The following is a 23,838-nucleotide window of genomic DNA, read 5'->3' on the forward strand; positions in this document are numbered from 1 at the left end:
TTGACCAAGTGTCTTATAAGAAGTTCCAGCATCTCTCGGTTCTTTTCGGGTAGCTTATATACCAGGGAGTGAATAGCTCCCAGCCGGTAATCCAGGTTGTCAGACTCTAAGAGAGAACAAAGAGAAATAGTTTTGCCTTTTGGGCAACTGGATCAAGCAAACTCTCTCTCTCTCTCTCTCTCTCTCTCTCACACACACACACACACACACAATCAGAAACACTGAGAGATGAAAAGAGACAGAGAGATAAACAGGCAAAGAGAGATCAAGAAGAAAAAACATTGAGACAGAGAGAGACAGAAAGACAAAGAGACCAAAAGAGAGATAAGACAAAAAGAGAGATAAAAACAAAGAAATAGGCCTAGAAAAATAAAAAAAAAAAGAAGAGAGAAAAGAAAGATGAGAATATAAGACCATCTCTGAGGAAGTCAGAGTTCTAGGTATAGCAGGTTGTTCCTAAAGTTCCACATGTAAACTTCCACAGGAAACCCTTGCCCACCCATCTTTTTGTGGTGCTGGGAGGTATACTGCTACCTCTGGGTTTATGTGAAAATCACTGAGAGAGCTCAGAGTAAAGATCAAAGGTCTCTTGCCTCAACAAAAATTCATTATGAGGTCAAGTCTTCTCAATCTTTTTCCTGCACACCACAGAGAGCACAGAGCAGGAGAAGGGTCATGTAGAGATAGGGAGGGATACTCATATAGTGGCCTCAGCCAAAACTTTTAATACTTCTTCAGCTGCCACGTTTTGGGGTGATTCTATATGCCGTATTTCCCATGTAATGCTTCACTTTCACCCTCAGTTTTATCATCTAGGAAATGTGATTCTAGCACTAACAGATTAGGAGTAATAATTCATAGCACAAATGAAAAGCATTTGAAAAGGCAAAGTTATGAAAAAAGTCTAAAACAGCAACTATAATGGAACCATTTTGGTGCCCCCTGGTTATGTGAACTAATGCTCTTGTTCTGATTGAAGAGGCACATTCAGTCAATAAAGCCCTCACACCTGTCACATCCTCATGTTACTCAGTTGTCTCCAACCTACTCAACTTACATTGATTATGAAAAGTAATATAACACTCGAGTTAGACAGCAAGCAAGAATACTCTCATTTGGCAGTGGACAAAAATCTATGTATATGTTTTGTTTTTTCCCCTCACTTTCTCTCATTTTTCTAGGTTTATTGCTATGAACATTATTAAGAAGCCAAGACAACACAATTAACTAGTAACATAAATACTTACTGGCAGCCGAGACCAGCTCTTTGTGAAGTCTATAGGTCATGACAGGTTCAGAAAGATTCCTGAAATTAATGAAGACTGTAAGTTCCTTTGGGGAGGGAATAGCCGGGTCTTAGATTTTCAGTTCTGTGGGCAGCAAGGCTTGTTTCTAATCCCTATAGCTTAGTGTGACTACATACATTTCTCTCTTCACCTGAAACGTTGTCAGAGGAATGCTACTTACTGGTAATTCAATAGAATACCTGCAAAAGTATAAGCCAATTAGTCCTGCAGGGTCTCTAATTAGTTCCCAAAAGTGAAAGGAGTCACAGACCAGTACTGAAAAATTCCAAAGTGGACCCACTCTGAATGCCGCTATAAAGTCCTTGCAGTTTGATAGTTCCTTAGTTTTCAAAGTGCTTTCATATCTGTCCTCCCATCTGATCCTTTCAATGATCCTGTGAGATGGAGCAGTTATTCAAATCCCAGTTTAATGGAGGAGAAAATTGAGGCCCAATAGATTTCTTTATTTAGTAAAAAAATATTGGCTGAGCACCTACAGGTACCTGACATTGTGCCAGATATTGGGGCTCCAAAGATGAGTAAGACAGACCCCAAACCTCCAAGGAACTAATAGTCTAGTTGAGAAGAGTGCCATATACAAAATTTACAATGTAAAAGGACCAGTGTGATGATAAAGAAAAGATAGGTGGTGGGTAGCTCAGAAAAAATAATTCACTTATAATAATAATAGTAAATGCTTCACTGTTCTAAGTGATTTGCATATATTTACTAATTTAATCCTCATGACAACCCTGTAAGGTAGATATTGTTATTATATCCATTTTATAAATGGGGAAACTGAAGTTCAGAAAAGTTAAATAATTCATCCAAGACCATGCACAGCCAGTAAGTGGTAGAACTAGGCAGTCTGTCCTGAGTCTATGTTCTTAATCACTATTATACTGCCTGCCACTATTATTATGTAGTAGTCCAGTTGAGAGATAATAAAGGCCTAAACAAAAATAGTAGCATCAAGGATAGAAAGAAATAATGAGGAGAATTATTTAAAAGACATTAAAGACAGAATGGGTATACTGGTGAGGGAGAAAGTCATCTGGTTTATGAGACTGGATAGAAATAAGCCTGAGGGACTTTTGGGATAGCCAAAGGGAGATGTCTATCAGGCAGATGGATGGAATGCCCTTCTAGATCTGAGAAGTAAATATGAAAATCATAAACCTAGGTGAGTGGTTAAAACCATGAACATAGGTGAGTGGTTAAAACCACAAGAACAGATACCACAGCTCAAGGAGAGATGGCCAACTCAGCCAACAGCTACACGGGGCCTTCCATTTATTATTTGTCCAGAATAGTGTATAAAAAAGACATGGAATTGTATTAGTTATCAGAATATAAAAATTTGAGATATTTCACAAAAGATCCATATTTTCTACCTCTATTGAAAAATGGAAAGATCTGGCTATATTGGGCCCATATGGTTACTTGTGGAAGTAAATATTATTGCTGATTATATATAAACAAAGGGATCACTATGCAAATACAGGTTCAATATGCAATGTTTTAATATGGAAGTAGTCTGCTTCATTCATTTTCGTGTCCTGGCCCCTGTGGATATTTGAATTTTCCATCCTTCCATTATAGGAAAAAGAGAGGAGAATCCTGGAAAATATCAGGTAGATAAAGGGGACTGCTAAAAATGGTCAAAAAAGGTACGAGGAAAGCCAAAAAAGCAAGTGATATATTAGAATCCAAAAGAGGAGAAAGTGTCAAGGAGGGCTCATTAACAGCTTCAAATGCTACAAAGAAATCAAGTAAAGTAAAGACTGACAATTGTACATTGTGTTTAGCACTGAGGGAGTCACTAGTGACCTTGGCAAGAGCAGCTGCAGTGGAGCAGAGGTGTTGGGAGGGAGACTGCAATGGGTTAACGAGCAAACTGGGCGGTTAAGAAGTAGACACTGGGACACCTGGATGGCTCAGTGGGTTGAGTGTCTGCCTTTGGCTCAGGTCATGATCCCAGGATCCTGGGATCAAGTCAAGCATCGGGCTCCTTGCACAGCAGGGAACCTGCTTCTCCCTCTGCCTGTTGCTCCCCCTGCTTGTCCGCGCACTCTCTCTCTCTCTGACAAATAAATAAATTTTAAAAATCTAAAAAAAAAAAAAAAGTAGAGACACTGCGTGTAGATTACTTCATATACTGAAGCTTGGATAGGAAGGCATGAAGTATCTCTCTTATTAGGCAATCTCATCCAAGCTCCTACCTCCCAATTACCATATATATTTTCAATGATTCACAAATTTTTAGCTCAAGCTCAGAATTCTTCTGAGTTCATTCCCATATATGCAATTGCTCACTTAATATCTTGCCCTGATTTCTTCAGACACATAAATTTGACATATCTAAAGCCCAACTTGTCATCTCCCCTACATCTAGTTTTTGTCTTGTTTCTTAAATCAGTAAATATATGGCCACCATTTCGTTGTATGGGCCATAAACATGGAAGTCATTCATTTATCTCCATCTCCCCCATTCTCATATATAAATTTACTCCCTAAATTTCTTAAATATGCTTATTTCTACCAATCTACACTGTTACTCCCTAGTTCAAGCAGAAGCATCATCTCTTTCATGGACCACAGCAATAGCCTACTAATTGGTTTCTATCTCTACCTACCTATTGAATCCCTCTAATCTGATCTCTATATGATTTTTTCAAAATGCAAATCTCATCATGTAACCTACTGCTTAAAATCTCTTAGTTTATTCCCACTCCTTTTAAAATAAACCCAGACCCCAATTCTTAAAATGTCCCATACGACCTTGCATGATGGGGCTCCTAATATCTCTCCCTCCCTCTCTATACTACAACACTCCATTTATACTGGTACATGTAGAAGAGGTCATTCTCTCTTGTGCTTCAAGGCCTTTGTGTATATAGTTCTGTCTGTCTGGAACTGCCTCCTCTCAGCTGACTCTAAGTTATAATTCAAACCTCAGTTCAAAAAACAACCAGAATAAACCAGGTCTTCCTATTATATGCCTTCATAATACCTTGCACCTTTTCTTCAGAGCACTTATTATGGTTTGTTATATTTGTATGATTATTTGTTTTTTTCTGCTCTCCTAACTGGACTATAACTTTTTTAAATTTAGAGACTACGTCTATTCACAATTGTATGCCTACTGCCTGGTACCATGCTAGACATAGACTAAATACTCAGGAAATGTTTATTGAATAATTTAGTAAATGGTAGAATGAATTTATTCATTTATGAAAAAAGACACAAGGTCAAAGAGATGTGCTTTACAGGAGCATATTTATATGCTGAGAGGAAAAAGCCAGTTGAATAAGAGAGATTAAAGATATTAGAGAGAGAAAGGATAGTTTTTAGGGTACTTTTCTGGAAATGTTGGAATAAGGGGTGAGTTAGGTATGTATAACACAGATGAAGAGTCCCTCTCTGAAAATTAGTCTAAAGTATTTGAGAAACCTAAAGGGTGTTAACTGGCTAGTGCATATTAAATGCCCATACATTAAGTCTTAAGGACAAATCTTTCATTGGAGGTATTGCTCATTCAGGCTTTCAGGCTTGAACTTCCCATCTTTCAAAAGGGCTACACTGCTTATTATGGGATGAGTTGGGAAAGATGTAATGTGGGGAGGTACTTAACCTATATAAATCTTTGAAAAAAATTGACTGCTTTGAAAAAGGCTAGAGACATAGAATCATTTACTCTCACTATTATCACCACCAGTCTTCTAAAAGTATGCATAGTAGATTGCTCTGTCTTCACTAAAATTACCCAAGCAAATCCAGGAAGGTCATAGCCCCTGAGGGTGGGAAATGGGAAGAAGATGTTCCAATACCAGTGGCCTATATGTCAGAGATACTTAGGTTCAAATAATATGAGCTGTGAGCATGGATATTACTTAACAGGAAAGGAGGTGCCTTTCAATTTCCTCATCTGTAAAATTAGTATGATACCACTTACCTAACAGTATTATTGTAAAAAAAAACCCAAAAAACCCAATGATATTATCAATGTAAACAACTAGAACACTGCTTAGTACAGAATAAACCCTCTAACAACAATACATTTCTTCTTTGGCAAATGCCAGAGAAATACTCCTGGAAAGAGCATTCATGTTTATATAAAGTTCTAAAATGATACTACAGCAGAAGGTCATTTAACAGCAATATCTGGGACCCAATTTATTTTGGATTAATGATATTGAAACATCTATCCTAAATGCCTAAAGAGTACAATAATTGAAAAAAAGACATTTAGTAAATAATGTATGGTACATACTATTGGACATAAAGAATAGTAAGAAATGAATGAGTTTAAAAAGTATATGTCCCCCCTCAAAAAAAGTATATGTCCCAAATATTTTTACATAATATAAATTTATGCCAATCAACTAAATGATATATTCATCACCACTGTGCATCACCAAATTTTGCTGATAAGGTAAATTTTGTTTTCCTATTGTTCTCAATTCACTCAGTTCTAACATTTGTATGACTACATTTTCTTGTTCTTTTTATTTCTATTATATGGATGAAAGCAAGAAATATGACGCATAACACACAAACAAATATTATGTTTGTGCAAATGCAATTTAATGTTTCAAAAGAGTTATTATTCAACAAAACATGTTAACAACCTTGAATTGTCATAAATCCTCATATTATTCATGAGTACATTGAGACATCACTCTATCTATGAACAATGGCAAAATTTCCATTACTTTAAGGAAAAGCCATTTTTCAATAATAATTCTATTATTCTGATGCCTTACTTGCCTAAATTCCCAGGTTAAAAGTTTTATAATACAGGGGCGCCTGGGTGGCTCAGTTGGTTAAGCGACTGCCTTTGGCTCAGGTCATGATCCTGGAGTCCCGGGATCGAGTCCCGCATCGGGCTCCCTGCTCGGCAGGGAGTCTGCTTCTCCCTCTGACCCTCCTCCCTCTCATGCTCTCTGTCTCTCATTCTCTCTGTCTCAAATAAATAAATAAAATCTTTAAAAAAAAAGTTTTATAATACACATTCTTTTTTGATGGAAATCCTTTTCACTCTTTTTTTCTTTAGCAACTCCAACCTCCTGAAACTGTGACCACATAAGCTCCAATCTCCACCTAGACAAATTTCATCAAATATGAAAAACAAAGTCCCAAATTGTATCAGGCATACCTGAGGTAGAATTTCAAGGAGCTGGTGATTGTCTTAATGTCCCAATCACTATTATGAAAATCAACATCTCCTGGGCATTTAGGATCTATATGAGGAAAAAAAAAAAGTTAATGTTCTAAAAGTTCTTACTTTTTACCTCTTTAAAAGAAAAATAAAGTGGGTAGCCTAGGTGGCACAGTTGGTTAAGCATCAGACTCTTGGTTTCTGCTTGGGTCATGATCTCAGGGTGGTGGGATAGAGAGTCAGGTTGGGCTCCGTGCTCAGTGCAGAGTCTGCTTGAGACTCTATCTCCCTGTCTCTCTCTCTGCCCCTCCCCCGACTTTCTCTCTCTCTAAAGTAAATAAAATCTTTAAAGAAGAAAAAGAAAAAGAAAATACATTACATTAAAAGATAGTCACTCTACCCAGTTTTCAAGAGATGAAAACTTTGTACAACAACCATGTCTTTGATGTCTTAAAAATTCCCTTGCATTCCATTCAGGCATGTAAGAAGCCTGGAAGTCATGTCTTCCATCCACACAAGAAAAAAAGTGTAACAAACTGAAAATCAACTCCTCTTAGATCCATCAGAGAATTGAGGTCATATAACAAACTACTGTCCTTAAAACTGAAGAGAGAGGCCTGCAGATCTGGAAAATCAAAACTTACTAGAACAGAAGCCCAGGAGCAGAAAACTCCTTGGGAACCAGTACAGCGTTAGGAAAACCTAACCTGGAATTGATTTGATAGAGGCTCAGTGTGGACAAGTTTGAGAGTTAAAAATTCTAAGGGGGCTTGGTCCTAGGGGGACCTGCACACTTTTGTGAATTTTACTTCCAGGAGCCCTATCAGGTTCTCACAGTGAAGATCTGAGAAAAATTCACTCATGTTTCTGTGCTTCTTTTTAATAAAAGAGAGGATAAGAACCATATGATCCTCTCAATAGATGCAGAAAAAGCATTTGACAAAATATAGCATCCTTTCTTGATAAAAACTCTGCAGTGTAGGGACAGAAGGATCATACCTCAATATCATAAAAACCATATAGTAAAAACCCACAGTGAATCATTCTCAATGGAGAAAAACTGAGAGCTTTTCCTCTAAAGTCAGGAACACAACAGGGATGTCCACTCTCACCACTGTTGTTCAACATAGTACTAGAAGTCCCAGCCTCAGCAATCAGACAACAAAAAGAAATAAAAGGCATCCATGGGTGCCTGGGTGGCTCAGTTGGTTGAGCGACTGCCTTCAGCTCAGGTCATGATCCTGGAGTCCCAGGATTGAGTCCCTCATCGGGCTTCCTGCTCAGTGGGGAGTCTGCTTCTCCCTCTGACCCTCGCCCCTCTCATGTGCTCTCTCTCTCTCTCTCATTCTCTCTCTCAAATAAATAAATAAAAATCTTAAAAAAAAGAAGAAGAAATAAAAGGCATCCAAATCAGCAAAGAAGAAGTCAAACTCTCACTCTTCACCAGAAATAGCCACGCTGGTGGTCCCAGCTATTTCAGACCTGGATCCTGTTATATACATAGGGAAGAGGGATGTGACCTTATAAAAGGGTAGAGACTACTTTAGCAGCTTAAAGTAAATCCATCTGTGGCCAACTGGTTCTCCCTGGATTCAAATTACATCAAGATTATTAATGACATTTATAACCCTGAAGCAATAGTTCTGTCAGTGAATCTACCCAAAGTATACATTAGAATAGACTCATCTACAAATATGTCATCACAGAAAAGGAAAAAAGTTAAATGCTAAACAATAAGGAAGTAATCTGATAAATATTGGTCCTTTTATTTACCATAATATTATAGCCATTGAAATATTTACAAAGTATTTTTAACCATATGTGAAATGCATATGTCAAGGTAATTTTGGCCATGTAAGTCTAAGTCTGTCTACACATCCTCCAGAAAACAACATGGAACCACCAGAAAAACAGGGCTACACAAAGCCATGCCCTCCACATAATAAAAACATAGAGAACACCCAAATTCCAAATCACTTGAAAGTAGGAATATAAACACTAAATCCCAGGGAGCTATCACTAATATTCCTTCTCCACAAACATTTGCAGGGAGCAAGCGAAATGCTGGGAAAAGTTCATTCATAAGAAAATAAGGGGTTTGGAGGGCTAAGATTAATCTAAAACCAGCACCAGAAAGACAAAGTCTAAACAAAGTATAAAAATACTGAAAAATAGGGTAAACCAGAGCACTTGTGGAAGAGTGTTCTAAGTGATCTTCAAAAAGAAGTCATGGAAGGTATTGCTCCTAGGAAAGGAAAGGGCAAAACATAATGGAAAGACATCAGCCAAAGGGAAGTGAAGCAAAAGAGGAAAATTTAGGAATGGGCAAATATCTACCAGGCAAAAGCAATCAATATCAGGCAAAGTAGATTTCAAGCCCAAAAGCACTAAATGAGACAAAGAACACTTTTAATGCTAAAAGCCTTACTCAAAATGAAAGCAAAACAGCTATGAGTATCTGCATATCAAATAACATGGCAACCAACTTTATAAAACAAAAATACAGAATATAAAAAGTTATCAATAGGGACTTCCAGGGGAGATGGAGGAGAAGGAGGACTCTAAACTCACCTCTCCCAAGGATACAACTAGATAACACTTACACAGTGCAAACAACCCAGAAAAGGACCCAATGACTGGCAGAATAACTAAATGTAGAGAAGAGGCCACATTGAAGAGGGTAGGAAGGGCAAGGATTCAGTGGGAACCTAAACCCTGTGGGTCTGAATGCTGGAAGGAGGGAGCTGCAGGCTCAGAGAGGAGCAAGAAATAGACTAGCACACTGGGGAGCCTACAAAGAGAAAAGAAATCCCCATAGAATTTGGCTTTGAAAATCAGAGGGGCAGAATTTTGCTAGTGCTTATGGCCAGCAGGACTTAAAGCCTGGAACTATAAAAATCAGCAGGCTTGGCTCTGAGAAGGCAATAGGAAGCTGAGCCCCTATCCTTAGAGATAGCACAGCAAACAGCTCATGGAGATACAGCTTGGAAGCAGCAGTTTGAAAGACACCTGGGGCTTACAGGAGGGAGAATTAGTTACTAATCTCAGAGTTCACTTGAGGGACTTCTCCAGGAACGAAGGAGCTGGCAGGTGACATTTCCCTTCCCAGTCTAAATTCATAAATGCACAGCCACCTGTGGGAACTAGTGCAGCACCAGCACTCATTACCTAACTTGCTTACACCACAGCACATGTCCCCAGCCAGACCTCCCTCAGTCCCAGTGCTACGGATCCCCTCCCCAAGAAGACACATGCAAACCTTGCCAACCCTGGATCTGTCAATCTCTCAGAGAGGATGTACACAACTTGTTAAAACTGCACCTGCTGCCCACCATGCTGTATGGAGCAGCCAGCTCCAGTCTCTGTGGCAGATGTGCATCCCCAGTGGAGGAGGGCCAGTGTGAACAGTTTATGGCACTGCACCCCCATCAGTCCACTCAAGTTTTGTGCAGTGGCCTTGGCCAGTTTCAGTCTCCACAGTGGCTGAGCATCCCCTGTGGTGGAAGACAAGTGCATCTAGTTAAAAGTGCACACTCTGACCACTACTTTCAAGAGCAATAGATATAGCTGACTTTCCTAAAACACAGAAACAGACACAGAGAGGTAGGCAAAATGAAGAGACAGAAGAATATATCACAAATGAAAGAACAGGGCAAAACCACTGCAAGAGACCAAAGCAAAAAGGATCTAAGTAACATTCCTGATAGGGAATTTGAAATAATGATCATAAAGATACTCGCTCAACTTAAGAGTGGAGGACATCAGTGATATCCTTAATACAGAGAACAAAAAAAACCACAAAAAAAACAATTAAAGATGAAGAGGACAATAAATGAAATTAGGAATACAACTGATGGAATAAATAGCAGGCAAGAAGATGCAGAAGAATGAATGAATGACCTAGAAGACAGAGTAATGGAAAGTAAATAAAGATGAACAAATGAGAGAAAAAAGAATTATGCAAACTGAAAATACACTTAGGGAAATCAGTCACTCTATCAAGCATAATAACATTCACATTATAGGCATCCTAGAAGGAGAAGACAGAGAAAAGGGGGCAGGATATTTATTTCAAAAAATAATACCTGAAAACATCCCTAATCTGGGGAAGGAAAAGGATATCCAAATTCAGGATACATAAAGATCCACCAAGACACACAGTAATCAAAATAAAAAAAAGTAGTGATAAAGAAAAAAAAAATTAAATCAGCAAGAGAAAAGAAGACAGTTATATAAAAAGGTAACTGCATAAGGCCATGAACAAATTTTTCAACAGAAACTTTACAAGCCAGAAGAGAGTGGCATGATATATTCAAAGTGTTAAAAGGAAAAAATCTATAGCCAAGAATACCCTATCCAGCAAGGCTATTATTCAAAGTAGAAGGAGAGGTAGAGTTTCTTAGACAAAAACTAAAGGAGTTTTTGACTACTGACCCAGCCCTACAAGAAATATTAAAAGGGACTCTTTGAGTGGAAAGGAAAGATGAAAAGTGAGAGTATTAAAGAAGGAAACACAAAAGCAGTAAAAATAAGTAATTCTGTAAAAAAAAATACTAAAGGGAGTCACAAAATAAAAGGATGTGAAATATAACAACATATACCTAAAATGGGTGGGGGGAGAGTGATGAGTAAAGAAGGTTTGAAATGTAAGCAACCATCAACTAAATATAGACTGCTATAGGCAGAAGATGTTATATACAAACCTAATGGTAACCATGAATCAAAACCATTAGTAGATATGCAAAGAATAAAGAGAAAGAAATCCAAGTTTATCACTAAAGAAAACCAAGAAACCATGAAAGACATAGTAGCAATACTTCTATGAGACAAAATAGACTTTAAAACAAAATCTATAAAAAGAGACAATGAAGGAAACTATATAATAATAAAGGGGAAAATCCAACAGGAAGATATAACCATTGTAAGTATTTATGCACCCAACATAGGACCACCCACATACATAAAACAGTTAATGATAAACCTAAAGGAACTAATCAGTAGTAATACAGTAATTGCAGGGGAATTTAAAACCCAATTACATCAATGGAGAGATCAGCCAAACTGTTTGGCTTAAGGAAGGAAATAGTGGCTTTGAATGACACACTGGATCAGATGGACTTAACAGATATATTCAGAACATTCCTTCCTAAAACAGCAGAGTACACATTCTTTTCAAGTGCACATGAAACATTCTCCAGAATAGATCAAATATTAGCTCACAAAACAGACCTCAACAAATATAAAATGACTGAAATCATGCCATGCACCTTTTCTGATCACAATGTTATGAAACTAGAAGTCAACAAGAAAATTTAGGAAAGACCACAAATACATAGAGGTTAAACAACATGCTGCTAAAAAATGAATGGGTCAACCAGGAAATCAAAGAAGAAATAAAAAAAAGTACATGGAAAAAATGAAATTGAAAACACAGTGGTCCAAAACCTTTCGGATGCAGAAAAGCAATACAAGTCTACCTCAAGAGACAAGAAAAATCTCAAATAAACAACTCCATTACACCTAAAGGAGCTAGGAAAAGAAAAACAAAACCCCAAACCAGCAGAAAGAAAGAAACTATAAAGATTATAGAAGAAATAAATGATACAGAAACTAAAAAAAACAACAGAACTTATCAATGAATCAGGAGCCGATTCTGTGAAAAGATACATAAAATTCATAAACCTCTGGCTAGACTCATCAAAAGAGAGAGAGAGAGAATGAAAGGACCAAAATAAATAAAATTACATAGAAGGGAGGAGAAATAACTTCCAAAACCACAGAAATACAAACAATTGTAAGAAATTATTATGAAAAACTCTATTCCAACAAATTGAAAAACATACAGGAAATGGATAAATTCCTAGAAACACTTCACCACCAAAAGTGAAGCAAGAAGAAATAGAAAATTGAACAGACTGATACCAGCAAGGAGATCAAATCATTAATTAAAAAAAACTCCTGGGCGCCTGGGTAGCTCAGTTGGTTAAGTGACTGCCTTCAGCTCAGGTCATGATCCCAGGGTTCTGGGATCGAGCCCCGCATCGGGCTCCCTGCTCTGCAGGAAGCCTGCTTCTCCCTCTCCCACTCCCCCTGCTTGTGTTCCCTCTCTCGCTGTGCCTTTCTCTGTCAAATAAATAAATAGAAAATCTTAAAAAAAAAAAAAAACTCCTGACAAACAAAAGTCCAGAACCAGATGGCATTACAGTTGAATTCTACCAAACATTTAAAGAAGAGTTAATACCTATTCTTCTCAAACTATTCCAAAATATAGAAGAGGAAAGAAAACTTTCAAATTCATTCTATGAGGCCAGCATTACCCTGATGCAAAAACCTGAATAAAGACAAAAACAAAAAAGAGAACTATAGGCCAATATCTTTGATGAACACAGATGGAAAATTCCTCAACAAGATACTACCAAAAAGAATCCAACAATACATTAAAAAAATCATTTGCCACGATCAAGTGGGATTTATTCCCAGAACGCAAGGGTGATTCAGTATTTGCAAATCAATCAACATGATGCATCACATCAATAAGAAAAAGGATAAAACCATATAATCATTTCAATAGATGCAGAAAAAGCATTTGACAAAGTACAGCATACATTCATGATAAAAACCCTCAACAAAGTAGGTTTAGAGGGAACATGCCTCAACATAAAAAAGGGCATATATGAAAAACCCACAGCAAACATCACACTCAATGGAGAAAAACTGAGAGCTATTCCCCTAAGGTCAGAAAGAAGACAAGGATGTCCACTCTCACCACTTATATTCAACATAGTACTGGAAGTCCTAGCAACAGCAACCAGACAACACAAAGAAACAAAATGCATCCGAATTAGTAAGGAAGATGTAAAACTTTCATTATTTGCAGATGACATGATACTTTCTATAGAAATCCCTACAGACCCACCAAAAAACCACTAGAAGTGATAAATGAATTCAGTAAAGTCACAGGATACAAAATCAATGTGCAGAAATGTATAGCATTTCTATACACTAACAATGAAACAGCAGAAAGAGAAATTTAGAGAAAAATCTCATTTACAATTGCACCAAAAATAATAAGATACCTAGGGTTAAACCTAACCAAAGAGGTCAAAGACCTATACTCTGAAAACTATAAAACACTGGTGAAAGAAACTGAAGATGATACAAAGAAATGGAAAGACATTCCATGTTCATCGACTGGAAGAACAAATATTGTTAAAATATCTATACTACCCAAAGCAATCTACACATTCAAAGCAATCCCTGTCAAAATGCCAACAGCACTGTTCACAGAGCCAGTACAAAAATCCTAAAATTTATATGGAACCAGAAAAGACCTTTAATAGCCAAAACAATCTTGAGAAATAATAGCAAAGCTGGAGGCATCATAATTCCAGACTTCAAGTTATATTACAAAGCTGTACTAGTAAAAACATTATGGTATTGACACAAAAATAGATGCATAGATCAGTGTAATAGAATAGATAACCCAGGAACAAACCCACAATTATATGGTCAATTAATCTTCAACAAAGGAGGAAAGAATATCTAATGGGAAAAAGACAGTCTGTTTCACAAATTGTATCGGGAGAACTGGACAGCTACATGCAAAAGAATGAAACTGGACCACTTTCTTCCAATATACACAAAAATAAAGTCAAAATGGATGAAAGACCCAAATGTGAGACCTGAAACCATAAAAATACTAGAAGACAGCACAGGCAGTAATCTCTCTGTATTAATATTTTTCCTAAATATGTCTCCTGAGTCAAGGGAAATAAAAGCAAAAATAAACTATTGGGATTACAACAAAATAAAAAGCTTCTGCACAGCAAAGGAAACAATCAACAAACCTAAAAGCAACCTATGGCATTGAAGAAGATATTTGCAAATGACATATCTGATAAAGGGTTAATATCCAAAATATATACAGAACTTATAAAACTCAACATGCAAAAAACAAATAATCCAATTAGAAATGGGCAGAAGATATGAACAGACATTTCTCCAACAAAGGCATAGAGATGACCAACAGAAAGATGCTCAACATCATTCAACATCAGGGAAATCTAAATCAAAAGTACAATGAGATATCACTTCACACCTGTCAGAATATTAAAAAAAAAAAAAAGAAAAGAAAACCAAGAAGTAACAGGTGTTGGCAAGAATATGGTGAAAATGGAACACTCTTGTCTTTTTGGTGGGAAAGCAAACTGGTGTAGCCACTCTTGAAAACAGTATGGATGTCCCTCAAAAAATTAAAAATGGGACTAGGTATTACGAGGTATTTACCCCCCCAAAAAACAAAAGCACTACTTCAAAAGGATACATGCACCCTTAGGTTTATAGCAGCATTAATTACAATAGCCAAATTATGGAATCTGCCCAAGTATCTATTGATAGATGAATGGATAAAGAAGATGTGGTATATATACACAATGGAATATTATCCTGCCATAAAAAAGAATGAAATCTTGCCATTTGCAATGATATGGGTGGAGCTAGAGAGTACAACGCTAAATGACATAAGTCAGGGGCGCCTGGGTGGCTCAGTCATTAAGCGTCTGCCTTCGGCTCAGGTCATGATCCCAGGGTCCTGGGATCGAGCCCCGCATCGGGCTCCCTGCTCGGCGGGAAGCCTGCTTCTCCCTCTCCCCTCCCCCTGCTTGTGTTCTCTCACTCTCTCTCTGTCAAATAAATAAATAAAATCTTAAAAAAAATAAAATAAAATAAAAATAAATAAATAAATGACATAAGTCAGTGAGAAAAAGAGAAATACCATATTATTTCACTCATATGTTGAATTTAATAAACAAAACAAATGAGTAAAGGGAAAAAAGGGGAGAGAGAGAGAGACAAACCAAGAAACACACTGTTAAATATAGAGAACAAATAGATGGTTACCAGAGGGGAGTGGGTGGGGGGATGGGTTAAATAGGTGATAGTGATTAAGAAGTGCACTTGTAACGAGCACCAGGTGACATGGGTAAATGTTGAATTACTATATTGTACACCTGAAACTAATAATAATACTATGATAACTAACTGGGATTAAAAGAAAAACTTCTTCAAAAGCAATAGTAAGAATAGAAACTGGACAAAACAAAAACATGTGAAGGCTAAACTACATGCTACTAAACAACCGATAGTTCAATAAAGAAATCAAAGAAGAAATTAAAAAATATATATATATGGAGACAAATGAAAATAAAAACACAATGGTCCAAAATCTTTGGGACACAGCAAAAGCAGTTGTAAGAGGATAATTTATATCAATACAGGACTATGTCAAGAAACAAGAAAAATCACAAATAACATTCTAACATTACCTCTAAAGGAACTAGAAAAAGAAAAATAAACCAAAGCCCAAAGTTAGTAGATGGTAGGAAATAATAAAGATCAGAGTGGAAATAAATGAAATGAGACTAAAGAAACAATAGAAAAGATCAGTGAAACCAAAAGTTGATTCCTTGAAAAGGGAAACTACATCAATAAACATTCAGACAGACTCATCAAGAAAAAAGAAGAGAAAGCCCAAATAAATGAAATATGAAAGAGAAATAACAACCAATACTATAGAAATACAAATGATTATAACAGACTACTATAAGAAATTATATGTCAAATAATTGAGCAGCATAGAAGAAATGAATATATTTCTAGAAATATATATTACATAATTGAATTAGGAGGAAATAGACATTTTGTTACCAATGACTAGTAACAAAACTGAATCAGTAATCAAAAACTCCCAACAAACAAAAGTCCAGGAAAAGATGGCTTGACATGTGAATTCTACCAAATATTTAAGGAAGAGTTAGGGGGTGCCTGGCCAGCTCATTCAGTGGAGTGTGTGACTCTTGATCTCAGGGTTGTGCGTTTGAGCCCCACCTTGGGTGGAGAAATTGCTTAAGTCTTTTTAAAAAAGAGGGTTAATATCTATTTTCCTCAAACTACTCCAAAAAATATAATAGAAAGGAAAGCTACCAACTACATTCTATGAAATCAGCATTACCCTGATACCAAATCCCAACAAAGACACTATAAAAAAAGAAAACGAAGGGCCAGTATCTCTGATGAACATAGATAAAAAATCATTATGAAAATATAAGCAATCCAAATTCAACAATATTTTAAAAAGATCATTCACCACAGTGTAGTGGGGTTTAATTTAGGGATGCAAGGACTATTCAACATGTGCAAATCAACATGGTACACCACATCAACAAAATGACAGATAAAAATCATATGATCATCTGAATAGATGCAGAAAGAACATTTGACAAAATATATTATCTGCTCAGGATAACTCTCAGCAACTAAGTTTAGAGGGAACATAACTTATTATAATAAAAGCTATATGTGACAAACACACAACTAACATCATACTCAATGGAAAAAATGAGAGCTTTTCCTCTAAGATCAGGAACAAGACAAGGATGTCCACTGTTGCCGCTTTTATTCAATATAGTACTGGAAATCATAGCCATAATATTAAGACAACAAAAAGAAATAAAAGGCATCCAAATAAGTAAGGAAGAAGTAAAACTATCACTATTTGTAGATGACATGATACTATACATAAAAAAGCGTAAAGACTCCAAAAAAAAAAAAAGTGCTAGTACTAGAACTGATAAATGAATTCAGTAAAGTGCAGGATACAAACTTAATATACAGAAATCTGCTGCATTTCTATGTACTAATCATGAAGCAGTAAGAAGAGAAATTAAGAAAATAATTCAATTTACAATTGCACCAAAAAAATAAACTCTCTAGGAATAAAATTAACCAAGGAGGTAAAAGACATGTACTCTGAAACTATAAAACATCAGTGAAACTAATTGAAGACAACAGAAACAAATGGAAAGATATACCATACTCAAATTAGAAGAATTAATGTTAAAATGTCCATACTACCCAAAGCAATCTATAGATTCAACGCAATCTCTATCAAAATACCAATGACATTTTTCACAGAAATATAACAAAAAATACTAAAATTTGTGTGGAACTACAAAAGAACCCAAATAGCCAAAGCAATATTGAGAAAAGTACAATGCTGGAGGTATTACAAACTCAGATTTCAAGATATACTACAAAGCTACAGTAATAAAAACAGCAATGTTATTAGCACAAAAGCAGACATATAGATCAATGGAACATAATAGAGAACCTGGAAATAAACCCACACTTACACAGTCAATTAATCTATGACAAAGTACCTAGAATATACAATGATGAAAAGACAATCTCTTATAAATGGTGCTAAGAAAACTGGACAGCTACATGAAAAGAATGAAACTGGACCACTTTCTTCCACCACACACAAAAATAAACTCAAAATGCATTAAAGACCTGTATGTGAGACAGGCAACCATGAAACCAGCAGAATACACAGGCAGTAATCTTTTTGACATTAGCCTTAGCAACATTTTCTAGATAGGTCTTTTCAGCCATGGTAAATAAAAGCTAAAATAAATTATTGGGACGGCATAAAAATTAAAAAAAAAAACTTTTGCGTAGTGAGGGAAACCACCAAGGAAATGAAAACGTAACCTACTGAATGGGAGAGAACATTTGCAAATGCTATATATGATAATATTCAAGATATATAAAGAATGTATGCAACTCAACACCAAAAAGCCACAACAAAAAATGGGCTGAGGACCTGAATAGACATTTTTCCCAAAGAAGATATACCAATGGCCAACAGACACAGGAAAAGATGCTCAGTATCACTAATAATCACGGAAATGCAAATTAAAAACACAATAAGATACCACCTTACATCTGTCAGAATGGCTAGTATCAAAAAGGTAAGAATAGCAATCTTACTCCTGTATATATATCCAAAAAAATTGAAATCAGTATCTCGAAGAGATATCTGCAACCCTCATGTTCATTGCAGCACTATTTACAACAGCCAAGACTTGGAAACAGTCTTGTGCCTTAAGTGTCCTTCAACAGATGAATATATAAATAAGATATGATATATATATATCATATATATATAATAGAATATTATTCAGCCATGAGAAAGAAGGAAATACTGCCATTTGTGAATTGTGACAACATGGATGGACCTTGAAGGCATTATGCTAAATGAGGTAAACCAGACAGAGAAGGACAAATATTTTATGATACCACTTATATGTGGAATCCAGAAAAAAGTGAAGTTCTTTTTCTTTTAATTTAATTTTATACAGGTTATGTATATGTTTGGAACAACATTTTGAAAGTATAGAAGATATGCTATGTAAAAGAAGTCTCCTCCCACCCCTGGTCCCTAATTGTCCAGTTCCCAACCCAGGAAGCAACCAGTTACCATTTTCTCTACTATCCAGCTCTTTCTTTTGTTGTTGTTGTTTAATTGAAGCATCGTTGACACATAATGTTATATTAGTTTCGGGTGTACAAAATAGGGATTCAACAAGTTCATACATTATGCTATATTTACAAGTATAGCTAACATCTGTCAGTACACAATGCTATTACAATACCACTGACCATAGCGATGCCTGGGTGGCTCAGTCGGTTTAACGTCTGACTTCAGCTCAGGTCATGATCTTGGGGTCCTGGGAACAAGCCCCATGCCAAGCCCTGTATCGGGCTCTGCGATCAGTGGGGACTCTGCTTGTCCCTCTCCCTCTGCCCCTCTCTTGCTCATGCTCTCTCAAATAAATAAATAAAATCTTTAAAAAAAAAAACAAAAAACAAAATAATACCACTGACTATATTCCCTATGCTCTAATTTTTATCCTCATGACTTATTTATTCCATAACTGGAAGCCCGTATCTTCCACTCCTCTTCACCACTTTTTGCCCATCTCCCTACTCCTCTCCCCTCTAGAAATCACCAGTTTATTCTCTATATTTATAGGTCTGCTTCTGCCTTTTGATTTATTTGTTTGCTCTTTTATTTTGTTTGCTTTTTAGATTCCAAATATAAATGGAATTGTACGGTATTTGTGCTTCTCTGTTGGCTTACTTCACTTAGCATAATATCCTCTAGATCCACCCATGTCGTCACAAATGGTAGTCTCATTTTTTATGGCTGAGTAATATTCCATTGTATGTATATGCCACAACTTCTTTATCTATTTACCTATCAATGACAGTTGGGTTACTTTCATATCTTGGCTATTGTACATAATGCAATAAATATAGGGATGCATTTATGCATTTATCTTTTCTACTTGGTGTTTTCATTTTCTTTGGGTAAATACCCAGTAGGTGAAGTACCGGATCATATGTATTTCCATTTTTAAATTTTTGAGAAGCCTTTATCCTGTTTTCCACAGTAGTTGCACTGATTTACATTCCCACTAACAGGGAACAAGGGATCCCTTTTTCTCCACATCCTTACCAACACTTGTTATCTTGTATTTTTGATAAAAGCCATCCTAACAGGATTCTTAAAAAACTGAACTCATAAACATAGAGAGAATGGTGATTTACCATGGGCTGGGGTTGACAGAATTGGGGAAGTGTTGTTTAAGGGTAAAATCTTACAACTAGCAGATAAATAAGTTTTGGAGCTTTTATGCACACCAAGTGAGTATAGTCAACAATACCATGTTATAAACTTTAAAGTTGCTAAGAGACTAATTCTTAACAGTTCTTAACAAAAAAGAAATGATAAATGTGTAACATGATAAAGGTGTTAGCTAATGCTACTATAGCAATAATATCACAATATATAAATGTATGAAACCAACCACTGTATACCTTAAATGTATACACTGTTATATGTCCATTATATTTCAATTAAAAAAAGAAAAAAGAGGGGCGCCTGGGTGGCTCAGTCAGTTAAGCGTCTGCCTTCGGCTCAGGTCATGATCCCAGGGTCCTGGGATCAAGCCCCACATCGGGCTCCCTGCTCAGCGGAGAGCCTACTTCTCCCTTTCCCTCTGCCTGCCGCTCTGCCTACTTGTGCTATCTCTCTGTCAAATAAATAAATTTTAAAAAATCTTTAAAAAAAAAAAAAAGAAAAAAGAAAGACAAAACCTCATCATAAGCAAGGCCCTACCAAGAGATTGCATGTTGGATACTTGATGTCCCAAGAGGAGGTGGTTACAGATTTGAGCAGAGAACACTAAGAAATCAGGTAGGGCACTCAGAAGTCTCTATCCAAACACCAACCTTTTGAGGATAATTTAACTCAAGAGAAGAAATAACAGCTTCCTTTTAGACCTAGCAAGTGCCTGCTGACACATTCTCAGTGGGAACTTTCCTTGAGCTATATAAAGACTATGTGTAAAGAGAAAAACTAAACTCTTAGGCAATTCCATTGGACTTGGTATAGTTCCTTTAGAAGTGTAACAATGACAGACACAACATATTAGATCCACACACTAGAAAGAAAGCCTCAGCAATAAATGATGAGGACATGAAAGAGATGGATCAGCTTGAAGCAGCCACCCCAAACTGTAGCCATATCTTTACAGGTTCATTGGACATAGTCAAATAATCGCCCAGAATAGTTCCTTCCTTATGGAAGAGAAGAAGACTGAGGAAAAAAGATTGACGAACCTAGATACCAGAGGAACAACTGCATGATCTGACCGATGATCAGAATAATTGATAATGCTAATGGATAACACTATCTTAAAAGAGTCTTTAATGAAAAAAAGCAAAGACTATGACTGGTTTTGCTCATATTTTTATCCTTTGCATTTATCACCATGTTTGACACTTAGTATTTATTCAATACAAATTCAACAGAAGGACTTAAGATAGGCCCATATAACAGGAAACAGTCATAAGGGCAGCATGAAGAATCTCTGTCATGTTGATTTAATAGGCCAGCATAAAGCAATGTGGTAAGGTCAGGGCAGAAACAAGGGACTAGATGTAAACAAAATTTCTGTGTGTGAAGGTTACCAATATGACTTTGTATACTTTCTTAAATTACTGCTACTTCAAACCTAAAATACCTTTAAATGTAATTTCTACCATTATTTTTGTATTAGTGAGAAAAAAACTGTCAATTATACTATGACATACCATCATTTATGAGATAAATCTCAATTTAATAAATGTGAAAATGTGAAAAATGTGTGAGTCTTAGAATCAAGGAAATATGATATTTATGGTTGCTGGGACTGGCTCTTTCCCAGTGTGGGTATAGCTACTCATAAAGAGGGTCCAGTGGCTGAGACTTATGGGCAAGAGAGGCCCTAAAAGAAACCAGAAGTGTATTGTGACCAGGAAAAGAAAAGTCGAAAGAGGGAGAGAAAATGAAGATAGTTATGATTTAATAGCAGAAAACATGGTGTTGATAAGAGAAAAGGAATTGGAGAGTCAAGGGCCCAGCTTGCAAGAGTTACAAATGAAGAAAGTTGCCTATTGATCTGGACAGTCTTTGAGATGATGTCTACAATTGGGCCCCCGGCAAACAGCCCCTCGGTCCTGTTCCAAATGTTCCTACACGGTTTCCCAAATGTTGATGAAGCATCTATCAAGCTGACGGAACTATAAGAATGCCTATTCCATGTTTTAGATGGTGCTGACACAGGACTTAGGACACAAACAACAATATTCTAGGACATCATACCCTTGGGAATTCTTTTTTTTTTTTTAAAGATTTTATTTATTTATTCATGAGAGACAGAGAGAGAGAGAGAGAGGCAGAGGGAGAAGCAGGCTCCCAAGGAGCAGGGAGCCTGATGTGGGACTCGATCCCAGGACCCTGGGATCATGACCTGAGCCGAAGGCAGACGCTTAACCATCTGAGCCACCCAGGCGCCCCACCCTTGGGAATTCTTGTAAGAGCATGATGACATAGGTGTTATAAAAACGTAGATGCTAAAGGATTATTCAAAGTCTTAAGAACATACATGAAGATAAAGTATTAAAATACAGTGGAATAGGGTAAGTATATAATTAGTAGTTAAAAGGAATGAAACATTTTTCCCAGATGGCTTTAATTTGGGGAAGGATGGATATTTTATTGGTAAACAGAATCATTATTTTATACATTTATTATATAAAATCTTGAGATAAATTATCCATTCTCTGCTTGATAATTTGTGGTGAAAAAATATAAAACTAGGGAACAATATGGAGTGGTAAAATTATGTGAAAATCTGGACCTGGCAACCACTCTCAGTAGGACTTATCAAATAAAAGATTTTACTTTATACACCTCCCTATCCTCTGCTTTTGTTTGATTTAACTTCTGGGATGTTGACAAAAGTGATTAGGAATTATTTGTAACAATATTTAGGATATCTGAAATGTTCTATGTGTGTGAAAATTTTGCTTGTTATGATGGATTATGTTCAGTACTTGAATTGTGGCTAAGCTTCTTTTTCTTTGATAAAAGTCTATGATCAGATTTATTCCACAAATAATGGGGTGGGGGGATGGGTTAGCCTGGTGATGAGTATTAAAGAGGGCATGTACTGAATGGAGCACTGGGTGTTATACGCAAACAATGAATCATGGAACACTACATCAAAAACTAATGACTTAATGTATGGTGATTAACATAACATAATCACAAAAAAGAAAAAAATAGGAAATTACATAGCTTTAAAAACCTGGATAAGCATTAAGCACTGTTCTTGGTATATATTATCCTGCAAGGACCTTTTTGTCATGTCTAATTTCAATTGCTCAGATTAATAGATGGACATGATTTGTGGTCTCTTACCTGCTATGTTAACCCTTACAGAACAAGCCTTCTCTGTGAGTTCCTTTATTCTGGATTCAGACTTCAAAACCTCCTCTTTTGGTAAGGAAATGTGGGTTCTCAAAGAGGATTCTTGAAGACCCCCAGGGTGCTTACAGTAAATAAGAAGATATGTTGATACTTTTTGGAATCATACCCTATCTCTGGCATATAACCATACTGCTGGGCCTCAGTAGAAACAATTTCCTTTTTCGTCTTTTTGTAACTCAACTGACAATGGCTATGCGTGCGCACTGTACCATAAAGAGTGACAATTATAGAGAGTAATGAACTGAAACAACACTGAAATAATAACGGCACAGATAAAAGCATCAAATGTAAAAAAAAGTTTGCAGAGTCACACAAGTTTCAATTAAGTAAAGAAACCAAAAATTGGCATTTAAATATTAAGGTTTATAAAACATTTTTAACACATGAAATTGGGTGAGGTAATAAATAGCATATTACATAGAATCTGATATATGCATACTGCATATGAAAAAAGAAAAGGAAACAAGATGTCAAAAGTAAAATTATACTAAAGAAATAAAAAGGGAACTGGGGTGAAACTCCAAGTTAATCAGTCAAACTCGGAGCTTTGAGTTTCCATCTTCCACTGTGTTATCTAAAATTGCCTTTGGAATAACCCCACATCTCACTAGAAGCCATGTAGAACTATGCCCTCTGAAATGAATAACATCATTCATTTATTTATTCAACAC

General features: G+C 36.3%; 1 protein-coding gene across 1 annotated transcript in view; it reads right to left on the reverse strand.

Annotated features, from left to right (window-relative positions):
- The window catches only part of OPHN1 (oligophrenin 1), a gene marked incomplete at its 3' end in the record, with an annotated part of 473,440 nt that overhangs the window by 71,824 nt on the left and 377,778 nt on the right, over window positions 1–23,838 (reverse strand). The window contains exons 16-18 of the mRNA XM_035028614.1: window positions 6,445–6,529; window positions 1,248–1,306; window positions 1–106 (exon numbers count right to left, since the gene is read on the reverse strand). Of these exons, the coding sequence (XP_034884505.1) occupies window positions 1–106; window positions 1,248–1,306; window positions 6,445–6,529 (250 nt within the window). The remainder of the gene's footprint in view (window positions 107–1,247; window positions 1,307–6,444; window positions 6,530–23,838) is intronic.

Source organism: Mirounga leonina, unplaced genomic scaffold (genome assembly GCF_011800145.1).
Source record: "Mirounga leonina isolate KUSES-001 unplaced genomic scaffold, KU_Mleo_1.0 Mir_204, whole genome shotgun sequence".
In the NCBI taxonomy this organism is placed as follows: Eukaryota; Metazoa; Chordata; class Mammalia; order Carnivora; family Phocidae; genus Mirounga; species Mirounga leonina.